The sequence below is a fragment of the Meles meles genome, chromosome 21 (genome assembly GCF_922984935.1).
Source record: "Meles meles chromosome 21, mMelMel3.1 paternal haplotype, whole genome shotgun sequence".
Taxonomy (NCBI): domain Eukaryota; kingdom Metazoa; phylum Chordata; class Mammalia; order Carnivora; family Mustelidae; genus Meles; species Meles meles.
Window position 1 is genome coordinate 37,060,992 of NC_060086.1, and position 16,962 is coordinate 37,077,953.

Genomic DNA, 16,962 nt, shown 5'->3' on the forward strand with positions numbered 1-16,962 from the left:
ATAGCCACTTAAACGTGTTACCTGGAGAAGCGACTGGTGACTTAACTCGGTTTCCAGTCGGAGCTGAGACAGTTCTGTCAAGAATGTACCTAAGGTGCCAAACTTCTAGGTGAATATTGTCCAAATAAAAACACAGAACAGTTGCCTTTGAAGCAAAAGATGCTTACTGAATTTTGCACGATTGAAGAACAGTTGTTTTTTTTTTTTTTAAGATTTTATTTATTTATTTGACAGACAGAGACCCAGCGAGAGAGGGTACACAAGCAGGGGGAGTGGGAGAGGGAGAAGCAGGCTTCCTGCTGAGCAGGGAGCCCAATGTGGGCAGACGTGTAGTGACTGAGCCACCCAGACGCCCCTCCAGAATGGTTCTGGGGGGCGCCTGGGTGGCTCAGTGGGTTGAACCTCTGCCTTCGGCTCAGGTCATGGTCTTGAGCTCCTGGGATTGAGTCCTGCATCTGTCTCTCTGCTCAGCAGGGACTCTGCTTCCTCCTCTCTCTCTCTGCCTACTTGTGATCTCTCTCTCTGTCATATAAATAAATAAAATCTTAAAACAACGACAACAACAAAAAGGAATGGTTCTAGGGAAAGGTGGCCCTTGTCTGTTTTCCGGCTAACATGGATGAGAAAACAGTGTAAATGCGTTGGGAAGTCATGGGACTCCTGATCACATTTGGTGTGTAAGTCTCTTATTAATATTTTTCTGTTGGGTTCTATGGAGCCAGATGGCCTGGGTTCAGATGTGGGCTTGTCTTTGGCTAGCCGTGTGACCTTGAACTAGTTACTTCATCTGGAGACTGCAGCTCAGGGACCTCAACTGTAAAACAGCACCTGCCTTGCAGGGTTGACGTGAGAAGTGGAGTTAACATACCGAATGCTCTATGCAGTCCCCTGGGCTCACAGAAAGGGCTCTTCAACCCCGTGCTTCACTTATCTCTTCCCCCCCGCAAAATCACATAATTGAAAATATCCCATTGTTCACTCTTCTTACCCTTTCAAGAGGGTCTGACCAACAGGGATGGATAATGGTTTGACTAATTTTCCTAAGAACAGATGAACCAACAAACGCAGGCGAAAAAGGGAGGAAAAGGCACCGACGTCTTCCCATGTTTTCTGGGCGTCTTATCGCTGGATCTGTGTTCTGAGTCAGCCGGGTCACACTACCAAAGCATCTTTGTGAGCCTTTTTTCAGAAATAAAAACGAGACGCTGCAGTCTGCATGCACGAGTGACCAACCACGGGCAGTCACTGTAGTAAAGAACTTGCATTAACATCTTGCCTCTCCTTTCCCAAAACACATCCCAGGAAGATGTTGGTCATGGGACTTTGTTTTCATGAGACACCCTGTGGTCATTTCTTTGCCCCTCGTTTTTCCTGAAGGTAGCCCGGTCCCTGGGCGTGGTAGGTCCTCAACCTATGAAAGGATGGTGGGTCAGGATCTGGGGGCTGGGGGGGGGGTCTCAGCTCATCCTTGCAATAACTATCTCACACCCTCTGAATCATTAAGTGAAAATAAAATTTTTAAAGCTTTTGTTTTATTTATTTGACACAGATCACAAGTAGGCAGAGAGGCAGGCAGGGGGGAGGGGGAAGCAGGCTCCCCACTGAGCAGAGAGCCCTAGGCAGGGCTTGATCCCAGGACCCCAAGAGCCAAAGGCAGAGGCCCAACTCCCTGAGCCACCCAGGCGCCCCACCCCCCAACAGTCCCTTTAGACAGAAACTGCCTTCCTCATTTTCCCCGGGCAAGAATCTTGAGTTCAGAGAGGTTGTTGGCTTCCCAAGTTCAACTTTGCACAACTCCCTGTGAAAACCTAGGTCTTTTGGTTCCGAATCTTAAAGCCCCTTACCCTCCCAAACTGCGTCTAGCTTCACGACCTTGACCTTGGCCAAATGTCTTATCTCCTTTAAGCTTATATCCTCCTAACTAACCCAGTGGTTGTGGGGTTAGGCCATCTTTCCAGGCATGGATTATCTAAAAGTTTAGTTATCCTGAGAAATAAAAAGCGCTTATTAATTCCATTTTTCCCTCTGACACTTCCGTTAAATTATTTTAGACCCTGGCCAACATTGCTGCCAGGTAGATAAATATTTTGGTTCTCAAGAAGAAAAACCAACCGCCTGTTTATGCCAAGTCATGGCACGGGCCCTGGGAGCAGCAAAAATATGTTTTGCTTGGAGAGTAATGATAGGGTGCCCCTCCCTGCACCTACTGATCTACCTAATGACAAGTCACGGCTCTAGCCGTTCCTGTCTCCCCGGTTTCCCGTCCCTTCCTTAGGTCCCCAGTTTCTGAACCAGGGTGAGGGTTGTGCAACTAAAAAAAATTGGCAATGATTAGAAATGGTGCCCCAAGTTGCCTTGCCCTTTGCAGCTCCGGGTCCTTTGGAGGCATCTCGGTATTCAGCCTCCCAGGAAGCCAGCATTACTCAGCTGATTTGCGCCTTCTCTAGCGTTCCTCCCCACACACCCATTCTGGGAGCAAATGGCCTTTATAGCTAATGCCAGGGGAAGATGCAGACAGGCTAGCTGGAGCCTCGGGAGTAAACTAAGTCTGGGTCTTCTTCACAGGCCTCAAAGAGCAGTAGCATTGTTTTTTTTCCAGTAGCTGAGGTGGCCTAGAAGTGAACTCCTCACTCACCAGCTTACTCCTAGAGCAAGGCAGGAAAGAGCAAAGAAGTAGCGTCATTGCATCTTCATGAAAGACCTTTAAAGGGAGCAGTCTTTTGTCTCCCAAGCAGACCCCGAGCTCCTGGCAGTTAGTAAACATTAGCTGAGGTTTTGAATCCATTCACTCCATCTTTATTGAGCATCTACTATGTATGTACCAGGCACTGTGCTAGGTGCTGAGGATACAACTGTGATATTTGTGGTATTATTTGTCTTCACGTTTTATTATTGTGTAATAAACCACCACAAGCTCAGAGGCTTAAAACAAGCTTTTCCCCTCCCACCCAACTCCAGCCTATCCGCAGGTCCGGCCAGTTCAACCTGTCAACACACCTAGACCTGAACTCTTTTCTCCATGTCCACCACACCTGTCCAGTTCATCTCTGTCTCTCCCATAGACTGTGATCAGCTCCCATCCTGGCCTTCCTCACTCATTCCTGTCCTTTGCAAGATAGCGCTTTTTAAAAAATCAGTTTTACTGCAATATGATTCATGTATCATACAATTCACCCACTTGAAGCGTTTTTTTAGCATATTCGCAGAGTGGTGCAACCATTAGCAGAATCAAATTTTAGGATATTTTCAGAACTCCCCAAAAGAAGTCCCGTGTCTAGGAGCTGGCGCTGCTTAAACCCTCAACCCCTCAGTCCATAATCTACTTTCTGTTTCTATAGATTGCTTCGCCTGCTCTGGATGTTTCACGTAATGGGAATCATTCACTATGTGGTCTTTTGTGTCTGGCTTCTTTCACTGGGCACCATATTTTCATGGCTCCTATACCGGGTAGCATGTCTCAGTACTTCATTCTTTTTAATTGCCAAATAGTATTTCATGGGATGGGTATACCCCGTTTAAGGTACCCACCATACAAGGCATCGTTTTTACTCATCTATTTCCCTGGTTGGTTTTGAACCCATCCATGAATATAAGGTTCAGTGGTGTAAAACCTGAGTAAGCATTGTGTATCGCTCCCTGCCCCCCCCTTTCTCCACCCCAAAGGTCCGTTCTGCCCTCCCCCAAGCCTCTAGAGAGCCGGAGGAGAAGATTCCTTTGCATCTGAGAACATCTCGTTAGCATTTGTGAGAATTTGTGTGAATAACAACACCTCTTTGGGATCTGGGGGTGACCCAGGGACTGGGATTGATTCCTGGCGAGGTCACTCCTTCCCTCTTGTTCGCTGCCTTCCTTGGTCTAGCAAGAAATCCCACTGGTGGGAATCCTTCCCATATCTAAAATGCTTGGGGGAGGGGCGGGGCTGCCCAGTAACATTTGAATCCTACATTCATTGAACAAATATTTATTGGGTCCTTGCTGTGTCCACAGCGCACAAGACGTTCTTTTCGGTGTGGGGAGATGGGACAGTAACTGCGCTGGAGAAAACTGGAGACAAGTGCAGGAAAAAGGAGATAGGGAGATAGAAAGTGGGACGGGAATCACAATTTTCTGGCCGTTTTAGGGCAAAAATAACACTCTCCCTGGAGTTGGTCACTTAGATGGACAGATGTGTGGAGTTGTCTATCCTTTTTGCCCATTTTCTTATTCACCTGTGCAGCCTCGGTTACCATAGAAAAGCTGAGACGCTAATCACTAGTCTGGGCTGCTGTGAGGGGAACCGACCAACGCCAGGTGAAGAGGTATTGGGGCCGGTTCCGAGGGACTAAACTTTCCTGCTTTGGACTACAGCGAGAACGTAAGATCTCGCACGTTAGGTTCTGGGTGTACACATGGCAGCTCGGTGAAGGGGTGCGGGGTGAAGTACTATAGTACTAAGGACCACGGTAGTCCCTGGTGGTACGTGTCTTCCCACTTCTGTCCCGGACCCTGTTCTAAGCAGCCTGGTCAGCCACACACCCAAGGTCACACGGCTGCCTCTCCGAGGGCCCCCAAGTCTGCGGGGGCGAACCCGGGTCCCCGCGCTGGGCCGGACTCTGGGCGCTCCTCCCCCAAGGACGGGGCACTCGCACCGGCGCGCCCGGGGGCTCAGGGACCAGGCGGCGCGAGGGGCGCGGCGCCGCGGGAGCGGGAGCCCGAGCAAGCGGGCGGGCCGAGGCGGCCGTGGCTGCAGCGGGCGGCGGGCGGGCCGCTCCCTGCTCCGCCTCCCCTGCTCCGCCCTCCGCTCCCGCTCCGCCCTCCGGCTCGGCGCCCGCCCGCCCGCTCCCTGCGCCGCCCGCCCGCTCTCCGCTCGCTAGCTCGCTCGCTCTCGGGCCCCCCATGCGGATGTGACATTTCACGCCGCCGCCATTTTGAGAGCGAGCCGAGCCGAGCCGCCGGGCGCCGCGTCCGCTGCCGGAGCCCCGACGACGACGCCGAGGAGGCGGAGGCCGCAGCGCCCCGAGCGCGGCCGGCCCGTCACCCGCCCGCGCCGCCGCCGCTCCCGCCGGCCCCAGGCCCCGCAGGCCCGCCGCGGCCGGCCAGGCCTCCCTCCCGCCGCGCCCGGCCCGAGGCGGGGCTGACTCCGCGGCCCCCGCCCGGCCGCCCTCCGCCCCCGGCCGGCCCGCGGCCTCGCAGCCCCGGCCCCGGCCCCGGCGGCGGGAGGCGGGCCCCGCGGCGGCGGCGGCGGCGGCGGCCGCAGCGAGCGACGAGGCCGCCCGGCCCGGCCCGCCGGCCGCCCGCCCGCCTCGGCGCCGAGATTGGGCGAATCGCGAGCAAGTACGTGCGCGTCTCACTGCCGCCGCCGCCGCCGCCGCCGCCCGCCGCGGGCCGCCCCGGGGCCGCCGCCGCCGCCGACGACGCGCGGGAGGAGGAGGAGGAGGCCGTCCCGCCGCCGCCGCCGCCGCCGCCGCCCCGGCTCGCCGCCGCCGCCGCCGCCCGCCCGCCGGGCCCGCAGCCCGGGCTCCCGGCCGCAGGCGAGGCCCAGGCCGCGGCCGACATGAACCACCAGCAGCAGCAGCAGCAGCAGAAAGCGGGCGAGCAGCAGCTGAGCGAGCCCGAGGACATGGAGATGGAAGGTGAGGCCCGCGGGCCGGCCGCGGCGGGGCCAGGGGGCGCCTTCCATTGTGGCCGGGGGGAGCCGCGGGAGCCACGCGAGGGGCTCGCCATCTTTAAGCAGGCCCCGGCGGCCGCGGGCCTGGGCCTGGCCGGGCCGGGCGAGGCTGCACCGTCATGCCGGGCCCGCGCGCGGGGGGCGGTCGGCGGCCCCCTGCCCGGCTCATTGTCCGGGGCGCCTCCCGGCACAAAGCGCCCGCAGCCGGGGCTTGTGAATTAGGGCGCCCCGGCCGCCCAGGGACGAGGCGTGCTCTGTCTGGCTGCTGGCGGCCGCCGGGTCGGGAGCCGGGCCCCGGGGGGCCGTGCCCCTTCGCGGGCGTCCCCGGGGCCTGCCTCGTCTGGCCTGGTTCCGGCCGGCGAGCTCAGGGAGCGCTCTGGCCCTCCGCGGACGCGGGGCTCGCCCGCACCTGCTCTCGTGCGCTCCGCCGGAGAGCCCGCCCGGGCTGTGAGGCGTTCCCCCGGATCGCTTTTACAACGCCACTTCCTAGCGTTGGGCTTCATTTTGAAACACCTGCAAGGAAGGCACATGTTCTCAGCCTTTGGACTGGCCCCGAGTTCTGAGCCGCGCGCGCGCTCTTCGTTTCTAAGTTACCTCTTTTGGGGGGCCGTTTGGTGTCACACTCTGTGCGGTGCAGTCAGCATCCGGCCAGGTGTGTGTTAAACTACGCGAAAGCCCTCGCTGCACATGACTACCTACATCCGAACCAAAGCTGACTCCAAAGGTAACTAAATTTCCTGCCCATGTGCCCGCAGTTTTTCCAAGTACTTTGAGATACGAGGTCTTGATTGTAGAGGTTTGATGTAAAGAGTTTGGGGTTTACATGGCTCCGGCGGAGGTGGTCATTGGAAGGCATCTTTTATTTCTCGTGGCCCCAGCTACTTTAAGGGCAAAGGCAAAGAAGGCTTAAAAGATAGCTTTCTTACCTACGTTGAGGGGTGAGACTGGCAGGAGTCAAAAGGGGGTACCTGAGGGAGCGGGGCAGTGAATGTTCTTACTTGCTTTGAACGGGGATCTCGGGTTGTGTGAATGAATGGAACCTTGCTCAGGGAGCTGAGGCAAAGCACCATTTGTCCTGTGGAGTGGGTACACGTGTGGGGGCATTGCACCCTGGTTGGTGGGAACGTTTACCCATGACTGGCATTCCCCTGTGAATAACTTAGTGCCAGTAACTGGATGTTCACTGAAAAAAATGACTTGCCGGATTGCAGAACGCAAAGTGATGGAAATGCCTGCAGAAAGCGCTTCCCAGTGGCACTTAACAATGGCAGTAATGGGGAACACGAGAGCAGAGTCCACACCAAGGCCCTGGGCTGTGTATCTTGGTTGGCCTCAGCAAGGCAGTAGCTTCCCCAGAGCTTTTGGCACATGTGATTAAACCAGCCAGTCGCAGGAATATGTTGTTGAGACAATTTTGTGTATTCCTTTTAGGCGGTATAACAAAAAAGGGTTGCTGTCTCTGAGTCTCCTTCTTGAATATCAGTCCGTCAAGACAACAGTCCATTAGTGGTGGCATAGTGATGTCCCGTGTCCACTGTCTCACCATTTTTCAAGTGTTTTTGAACACGGGTGAGAAGTAATAAACATGGACATCGCTGAAGAGCCTATTTCTGGGACAGAGCTGTGTGTTTGAGGAATGAGTCCTGCCCACAAGTTCCAAGGACTTTTCTGTAAGATGGGGGAGTGTGGAAGGGTGGTGGAAGAGGTTTCAGAAGTCCATGCATGCTTCCCAGACTACTTTCTTTCCTCCTGGGCTTTTATTTTTGTATCATCAAAAATGATGATTGGAAAGGCGTTGGAAAGGTCACTCCTAAAATCATTAATGTGGGGATGCACTAAGCTCTCAAAATTGGTTGGTGAAGGTTGCAGTCAGTAATGCTGATTCCTTAAACTTGAGAAACTGGGTTCTTTTGAGTGGACCTGTGTCCCACATTCATTCTGCAGAAGGAACCTTGTCTCTGTGGGACTTCTGATTGTCACGATGGTCAGCACCCTGTGAGCACCCACAGGTGTGTGGTTTAGAAAGCTGCCTGTGCCTTAGGCCCTCCGTGCTAGCCTTTCGTAGCCTTCTCACTGCAAAAACGTGGTGCTAGGTTTAGATCTTGTAGTTGAGGATTGGAAAGCATGAAAGAAACCTTGGTATTAAAAAGCCAGAGGGGTGGAATTTAGTGAATATCAACACTCGTTGGCTTCATATGTTGGGCTGTGGTAGTGCCTTGAACCTGTTGGGTGTCTTTGCCCTGAGTCCAGTCGAATCAGCAGCTGCAAACTGTCAGGGTTCCGATGAGCTTGAGGAAAGGCAGGCTTTGTCAATGAGGAGCATCTTACCCACCCCTCCTGGGCAGGGCAGGTTTCAAAGGAGCTTGGGAGACTGGTTTGGTTGGTTAGTTTTTTCCTATCAATAGGTCAATGTTAGTTTGCTCTCCTCCTGCTCGACTTTATTTGGGATAGCATCTGCTTTCGACTGAACTCTGCGCAGTGCACAGTCCTAGCCTATCTGCGGGAGAATAACAACGCTCGGGGATTAGTTACTTTAAAAATGGCTCGTTCTGAGCAGTTGGGAGAGTTATGAAGGGTGAGGGGCAAAGAGGGAGGAGATGGGGGAACATGCTGACAGTTCATTGGTCGGACCACATGCTTCCTGTGAGGCCTGGAGCAGTTGATCCCCACGTTTCAGGGCGGGAGGCACACAGAGCTGTGGAGCAGTGGCATTAGTGGGTCTGGCCAGGAAGGAATTTGCTTAGCAGTTTATTCGTTGTCTAACTCAGAGGCGGTGCAGTCCGAGGGGCTGAAGGAGTGACTCGCGCAGCCCTCTGCCCCCTGAGTACTTGGAGAGGTGATAATCTGGTCTGTGTTATGCCTGGTCCAGTCAACAGGAAGTTTTCCCAAGGCCTTGTTCCTGCTGCATAGACTGGCTAGCGCAAACGTAAGTACCCTGATGTGCGTTCCCTGGCTCTTCTGCCCTGCCCGTGTGAGCAGTCGGTGTTTCACGGTGTCATCTCTGAGACTAATGGGGACAGTTTTGTTTGACTTTTTTTTGTACAACACTCAGACCCCTGCTCTCGGGACCCCAGGCTGGGAGCAAATCAGTGAGTCATCTGCAGTTTTTGCAAAGAATTGATCATTGACGTCTATGTTTTCTGTCTGGGTTTGTGTTTCTTTTAAACTCCTGAGGGTAGGTGGAGTTTCAAGTTACTGTGCTGCTGAGGCAGGTTTGAGAGTGGAAAGTGAGTTGCCTTGCACACAAGCACCCAGATAAACCAAACCTGTGCATTTTATTCTAAAATGCAGGTTTCCTCTTCAGATAGCACCGTAACGAGACTAAAATCACAGAATACGAGAGTCTTGGTTTTTCTCTGTGTTAGTTTTGGTTGGTAAAAGAACCCTTTTTGAGGCTACGAAATGAAAATCAACTCTGAAAACCCAGAAGAAATAAAGAAGAAATTAGGCCAGACCTAGAAACATCTGACTCTGAGCTTGTCAGGTTTTGATAGGATTGGAAGTTACTCCCCACAGGCATCACCCCTCCTGAGTTTCTCACGCTGCTGATTTTGATTGTTGGTGAACAAATAAAAGATTGATAACCGCAAATACGGGAAGAAAGCAAATAGTTTCCTCCTTCATTTTTATTTTCTTGGGATTAGTTTTGTGGAAAGGGAGAAAGGGGCCGTTGAGTAAACAGCTCCTCGTGGCAGGGCGTTGTGGTGTCTGAGCACAGGCTTCGGGCCAGGCCTGAGTCTGAGTGTGGACTTTGCCTTTTCATTGTGTGACCTCATGGCACATTGCTTAAGCTCTGGGTGCCTCAGTTTTTCTGCATCTTCCAAAAGGAGGCCAGTCCTATCATGTAATTGTGAGGGAGGAGGGACAAAGCCCTCGTAAAGTGCCTCGCACCCGAGGAAGGGATCTACTTAGGAACAGAGCGTGTTGTGATTTGGGGTGGTGTGAAGACAGTGCCCTACAGGAATTTTATCTTCATGTGGATTAGGAAGAAAACATAAGGAGCTTCAGTTTAAGCACCATTATGGAATCCTGGACTTGAGATGCCTCAATAGCTACTTAAGATTAATGACCTAATATTTTAAGAAACATGAAGTGGGTAATGGAGGAGACCAGCGGGTCTGGGGCATTGTGACACGGTACTGAAGTGTGCTGAGCTCAGTAACCCTCCGATGAGCGCATTCTTTTTTTTTTTTTTTAAGATTTTATTTATTTATTTGACAGAGAGAGAGATTACAAGTAGGCAGAGAGGCAAGCAGAGAAACAGGAGGAAGTAGGCTCCCTGCTGAGCAGAGAGCCCCTTATAGGGCTCGATCCCAGGACCCTGAGATCATGACCTGAGCTGAAGGCAGAGGCCCAACCCACTGAGCCACCCAGGCGCCCCAGATGAGCATATTCTTGTTGGAAAACTTTTCAAGCATCTAGTGATGAACTTGGAGTCGAGAATCAGGTCACCGCATCTGCAGACTTTGGGAGTCAGCCTTGCATCCTTCCCTGGGTCCCCACCTCCTGTTACGAAGCCCTTTTGGTTTTCCAGCCACCACCCTAAAGGAGGCCCCTGTTGCCTCATGCTGGGAGTTTGCAACAACCTTACTGGTTTCTGCTTCCATCATTCCGAAAGCTCACACGCCTATGAAAACGGACTGCCCACGGGCCTGCTGTGCCCCGTCACCTCCCCCTGCTTAGGAGGGCGCAGGTGGGCTGTCTTCCCTGGATGTGGGAACTCGTACGGTCCGGGCTGGGCCATCAGGATCCTCAGGATTGGCCTGGGCTTCCTTTGTGCTCTGAGCTCAGAACACACGCAGGTTTGTGCTTCATGGGGGCAGCCCTGGCTTTGGTGGCCTCTCCTTCTGGAGTGCAGACGAACAGACCCAGGACCGTGGTTCAGAACCTGTTCCAGTGCTGCCACCTACGCCAGGAACGTCGTCTCAGCTGCTTGGCTTGCAGTAGAGTCCCCGAGATGATGCGGTCACCACACGTGTCCCCCGCCTCTTCCTCGGCGGTGGTCTGCGTGGAAGGTGACCGTCCTTTTTTTTTTTTTGTCCACTGTACTTGTGGGAGATCCTCATTCAGGAAACAGCAATTCTCAGTGGTAGAACAGGCGCTGGCTGGCTGGCTCGCAAGGTGGCGTGTGAAAGAGGCAGCCGCAGTGAAGTAAACCCGTGTTGCTTCCATAAGCTGCTAATTCAGCGTCATTGGTTTGAAGGCAAGTTGCTTCAAGTGGCATTTTTGATCCTTTTGGAAGGAAAAGCTTGTTTTCCAGACAGGACGTCGATGGACTTTCTTAAATGACTGAAGGTTTCTTCCGAGTATTTTGAAAAGTGTTCTTGTCATTCTTTCTGCTTTCGTGGATGAGTAGTATGTGTGTAGCCTGGGTATTTCTGTTTGATTTCCAAGTTGAAAGGATCTTACTCTGGAGCCCAAACGTTGTAACCAGGTATTTCTTAGCATGTACTGTGACAGTTAAATGTTCGGTGTCACCTGCTCGTGAACTCGTTCTGAACTAATTGGGACTTAAGAAAGTTGGAGGAAGCAGGATTTTGAGTGTCATGCGTAGGCAAGAGTCAGTTATGCCATCTTTCTAGTAAGTTAACACATGCCTCGGCGAGGAGTTGAGAAGTCAGATGTGTTGAAATTCTCTTCAAGAGAAGCAGGCCTACTTCCGAGGGCTGGTGAATTCAGCATGGGAGTAGGGGATGGAGGTAACGAGAAAGTTTCTTATGTCATGAAATACACTGACCTGGGCAAGAGCTGAACGCTTCCAGAACATGGTGACGACACGGCTAAGCGAGAGACTAGCAGGAGACCGGGGAGGGAGAGCGGCGTCTGGGACATGGGTGCAGGTGACAGGGTGCGTTAGTGACACCCTGAGAAGTGGTGTCACTGCACGTTGTGGGGTTGAGGGGAGCTGAGGATAGGAACCTGCAGGGGGTTCCAGTGAGTGCAGAGCTCCGCGCCGGGTGTGGGCTGGGCCCTCACTGGGCTTTGCGTTCGCTGCCTTGTAGACAGTTCAGTTCTGAGGGCAACCTTGAGGGGTGCAGCCCTCCGTTCTGAGGTCACGGCTGCTCATAGGGTCGGAGATGCCCGGGTGTTCTTTACAAGCACCCAGGACACCTGGCCCGAGGGGGCTTTAGCTTACCCAGTGTTTGAAGCGTGAGTGTTGAGAGACTTGAGTCCAAGTCTCAAGGTGGTGGTCCTCGGTTCTTTTCCGGGGGGAGGGTGTCATTGAAAATCTAAAAGCTGTAGAGGAAGAGGTTCCCTTGGGTGACCACAACTGTTTTGTGTGATTTTCCTGCCTGGCATAGAGTATCAAAACCCAGGGCCGTCTCTGGTTTGAATTCCATGCTGGTGACTATATCGGTTTTCCTGCTGTCCTGAGACTGGCAGGGCAGTGTCTTGCGTTAGGTGCCAGCCCTCTGAGTATCCACCTGGGCAAGGTCTGGCTCTCACAGCGAGTTGCTAAACTGCCTCTGGTGCGGAAATCGGTTGTATGAGTGTATTAAGGTGACCTCTGTTGGAGAGCGCGATACGCCCCAGTGTGTCTAGGTGGCTTTCTAACTTCTCTCTGCTCGCCCTTCTGTCCCCGATTCCTAGTAGTTTGAGGAGTTGATGGGGGCTTTTTTCAGGGGAAGCCACGAGCTGTTGCTCAGATGTGTCTGCTGAGCAAACCAGGGGTTGCTGGAGGGCCCCTTATAAGCAAGTGTAAGGGCTGTGCGGCTGGGGTTGCAGGTGTATTTCATCAATGCACTTTCGGGAATACCTTCTGTCTCAAGGCGCTTAATTGACCCTGTGTGGTGGCTGTCGTCAAACAAGCACCTGTAAGCCTTCTCCACTGTTCGCTGTGGCTGCGGTGCCCAGCTCTTCCTCGTGCTTCCTGCCCCCCTTTCGGTATGTCTTACCTTCTTACCCCGGGGGAGACGTTACTCGAGAAACTATGTGCGGTGCTTAAAAACGCTCCTCAGTCCACATTGCTGTCGTGTAAGCATCAGACACTTGTAAGGATCGCCCCCAACGGTTCTCAGCCACGCTCTCGTGTATTTTGAGGAGTGTGTTAAGGATTGAGAGGGTGTACAGAGAGGGCGGACTAGCAGAATGCCTCCAGAAGCATCTGGAGGGGGAGGCGGGCAGGGTGCGGTGGTCCCTTCTTGAGCCCCAGCCTTTGGGCTGACCCTTCCTCTCGAGACTGGGGGCTACGGTGGCTAAGGAGCTGCTTCTCCTGGGAGGGAGCGGTGTGCTGCCCTCGCAGGAAGGATTTCTCATTCTCTGAAGCTCTTGAGGTCTCCTGGTTCTGATGAGAACAAATCGAGGTCATGTTCCTACTTTAGACCCATCTTTCTCCAGAAATCCACTTGTTTTCATGGGGGGGGGGCGGGGGGAGATGCCATGTTAGGATGAGGACCTGTGCAGTGTGATGTGGTAGCCACTAGCCGCGGGACAGCGATTTTGGGATTGGAATAAAATTGGGGCACCCAGCTGGCTCAGTCCAGTCGGTGGAGCGTGTGACTGTTGACCTAGGGTGTGAGTTCAAGCCCCACAGTGGGTGTAGGGCTTCCATTAAAACAAACAAACAAAAAGCATCCCTCAACTGACTGGCCACATTTCAAGTGTTGAATAGCCACATGTAGTTGGTGGCCACCGCATTGGGCAGTGCAGGTCCAGGGCACGTCCATCAGTGGCAGAATGTGTCAGTGGCCAGCGCTGGCCTACACGGTCTCTCTTCAGATCCTTGGCTGGAGGGGTCTCAGGTAGCATTGGTATCTCATTGAAATGACAGGATGTCTTGGGAAAATTCAGGTAAAATGAATAAAATAGTTCTTGGGGCAAGCCCTATACAGCAAGGTTTGTCTGGTTATTTGTGGTGAAGAACCAGGTTTCTTCCCCTAAATTTCTAGTCCATTATGGACAATTTCTAAACTGTATTTTGTAGAAATACAGTGTAAAAAATTACTTAAGTGAAATAAAATAGAACCACAAAACACAAGCCCCAGTTGATTATTAAAGTCAACAAATGTAAAGTTAACTGTTGAAATCAGTTATTAGAACAAACACATATGGAAAAAGAAAATGGCAGAAACTGTTTAAGTTCATTGAAAGTGTGTGTATAGGCCGTTAATATAAAGAAACTCGATTACACTTGTAACTGTGTCGTTCCAACATGGTAACCAAACACAATTTTGTGTGAAATAGCTGTTTCCCCCTATTGAAAGCCTATATGCACACTTTGAAGGGATGCAGCGTCCATGAGTAGTTTTTAAAGTAACAAATAATCTTGCTTCCTGCTCGGATGGATGGCATGTCTTATTACTCATAGGGGATGATGTTTCACCCAGACCATTTCTGTTTTGCTGAAACTCCTGTGAGTCCACCACTGTGGAGGTATACTCTGAGAAGTGGGGGGAGGGTGGTTTACAGTGATTTTCCAGAATTTTTCTATGGACAGCTTCAACTGTATCCTGTTAAACAAATGTATAGCTAAGTTACCTTTCATTCAGAGAAATGGTTGTGGGTGACACCTGCTTTCGGGTTGCAGTTAACAAACGAACACTAGACTCTCACAAGGTGAGACATGGTCCCATGTGACGTGCCACGGTGCTTTGACCCTACCCTTACTGGCCCACGCTTTGGTGTTGGGGGAAAGTCAGGTTGCTGGAAAGTTTCTACACTGGTTCTTCATTGTGCTTTTGGTCCACAGAGGGACAGCAGTTTGCGGACTCTGCGTTAGGGCCTGTCTGTTTTAGCCCTGTCCTTTTCGCTTGCTTGGTTGGTTCTGGGATGGAGCCTTGCTTCTGACTCTGTCACACCCTAGTGGCGGCAGGCTTTGCTTGCTCTGGTGCTCAAAGAGCCCAGTTTGCAGGACGGACATTTTGGATCCCCTTCTCAACTGGCAGGTGTAGTGCTGGCCACCCTGGAGTGTGACTGCCTGAGTGCGGGTTCCTGGAACCCATGTGCAGGGGAGGGCTCTGGGGAGTTGTGGACAGGAGGGGTCTGTGCCACAAAGCAGGGACAGGACTGGCTCCCCTGGGGAGGGATGTGGGTCAGCTGCGGCTTTGTCGAGGAGAGGACACAGCTTGGTTTGGTTTGGATAGGTAGGTTTGGGGTGGTCAGAGGCTGATGTAGAATGGCATGATAAGGTTGGTTGGATCGGGACTTGTGCGTCTGTTGCAGAGGGTTAGGATCTGTGGTAGGTGGCATAATGGCCCCCAAAGATGTCCACGTCACAATCCCGAGAGCCTGTGAATGTACTCCGTACATGGCAAAGGTGATTAAAGATCCCTAATGGGGACCCAGGGCTGCCCAGGTGGGCCCGGTGCAATCACAAGGGTCCTTATATGTGAAAGGAGGAGGTCCAGGTCCAGGTGGGGTGGTGTGGGGTGGGATGGGGTGGGAAGGCGGTTGCTGGCTCTGAGGATGAAAAGGGGAACCGAGGAATGGGGGAGGTCTCTAGAAGCTGGAAAAGGCAAGAATAGAGATTGTCCCTTGGAGCTTCCAGAAGGGAGTCCTGCTGACGCCTTGATGATAGCCGAGTGAGCCCCGTTTTCAGACTTCTGATCTCCAGAACTGTAAAAGAATAAATGTGCGTTGTTCAAGCCACTGTTTATGTAATCCTTTGGAGCAGCGATCAGAAACTAATGCAGGATCCGGGGAAGTGGGTGAGAAGCAGCAGGTGTGTGCCCGATATATGTGGCTGGCCCCAAACCTGTAGGAGGCTTTGGAGCTGCTCCAGGAGTGTGTGGCAGCTCACTCTCACTGAGGGCTCCTCACTGTGTGCCAGACTGTCCGTGTGTTAACTCACACGCTTCTTACTACCGCTCTCAGATGGACGCGTCGTCATCCCTGGTGCACCGCAGAGCGAGACCGGGCACTGTGTCATCCTCAGGGTCCGTGGTAGGATTCGAACCCGTGCAGTCTGGCTTCACAAGGCCATTTACAAGTCGTCATACCCAGTAGGCCCCATTGGTCATAGAAGTTGTGGTTACTGCTTCTTAGTGACACCCCTGTGCTGCCTTCTCCCACGTCTCTTACCTCACCGCCCCAAAGTGCTCTGCTGCAGTTGGGCTTCTGAGTTGAACGTTTTTGTGTGGTTCACCACATGCTTTGAATACAGAAAGCAGCTCACTGCCAAAATAGGCCGGGGCCGCACGCACGCTTCAGCAAGAGGAATATGGTGGCGTAAGAAGATTCAGAGCAAAACGGTGTGTCCCCGCAGGTAGACAGATGCCTCCCCCTAGAGAATGGAAGTAACTATGCCAGGTGTTCAGTAACAGGTTATAATAAGATCCTGAGCTGAAATGAAATCATCCCCAAAGCAAACCATTCAGAGCTCTGGGTATGTGGAGTGATGAAAAATTGGGAAGGCGTAGCGGCGGCTCAGGGCGCAAACGTCCTGCATTTCAGAGTCCCTGATTCTGTGGACCTGGGTACCAGAGCCCCGGATTCCTTAAGGAAGCAGGGGCTGGAAGAAGCGGGGTGACCTGGGTGGCCACTCTCCTTGCCTCACTAGCTGCCAGCTAGCTTTGTGGCATTGCTTTTATGGCGTATTTTGAACATTTTCCTTTCAGGCCTCTTTCCATGACAGGGAATTAAAAAATGTTTAAGTGTGTGTATATGTATATAGGCGTGTGTGTGTGTAGGCTACTTTGGGAAGCATGTTCGTCAAAACCTGTAGCAGAGCCGCTTTATTTTTTTATTTATTTTTTAAGATTTTATTTATTTATGAAAGAGATCACAAGTAGGCAGAGAGCCTGGGGGCTGGGCTCCATCCCAGGACCCTGGGATCATGACCTGAGCCGAAGGCAGAGGCTTTTACCCACTGAGGCACCCAGGCGCCCCAACAGAGCAGTTTTAAATAAAGAAACCCTTACATGGTCGAGTGCTAGCTAGTCTTTGCCTGTTGAGTAGCCGATTGAAGAAAGCTCAAGCCAGTGTGGCCTTTTGCTCTTAGTTGTCCTGAACGTCCCCTCTGCTCACACAGCATAACATGAGACCTTGGGCTGTGTGAGAACAGGATCTTTCATTTCTCTAGTTCTCCCTAAAAGTGTGCCTTTTTGGACATCACATCAGATGGATGACTTCCCTCATGCTACAGGTAATAGATTCAGGATATTTATTGGTCATGGTTTGTGCTTGAGTTTCTCAGGGAAAAAAGAGGAAGATAGGGGACACAAGTTTTGGCCTCAAAGGATGTGGCCAGGAGTGAAGATGTCCAGAACGATGGGTAACACGCAGTAATGCCCAGGTAGCTGCTACCACATTGAGCAGCACCCTGGCAATATTGAGGCCTTCAAGCTGGTTGACTTGGGAGTGTCTGGAGAAGGTGC

The 16,962-nt window shown here is 52.5% G+C and overlaps 1 protein-coding gene across 1 annotated transcript in view; it reads left to right on the forward strand.

Moving 5' to 3' along the window:
• The first annotated feature begins 5,463 nt into the window (after positions 1 to 5,463).
• The window catches only part of USP7 (ubiquitin specific peptidase 7), a 63,314-nt gene continuing 51,815 nt past the window's right edge, over positions 5,464 to 16,962 (forward strand). Inside the window, exon 1 of the mRNA XM_045993598.1 lies at positions 5,464 to 5,612. Within this exon, the coding sequence (XP_045849554.1) occupies positions 5,534 to 5,612 (79 nt within the window). The 5' untranslated portion in view covers positions 5,464 to 5,533. The remainder of the gene's footprint in view (positions 5,613 to 16,962) is intronic.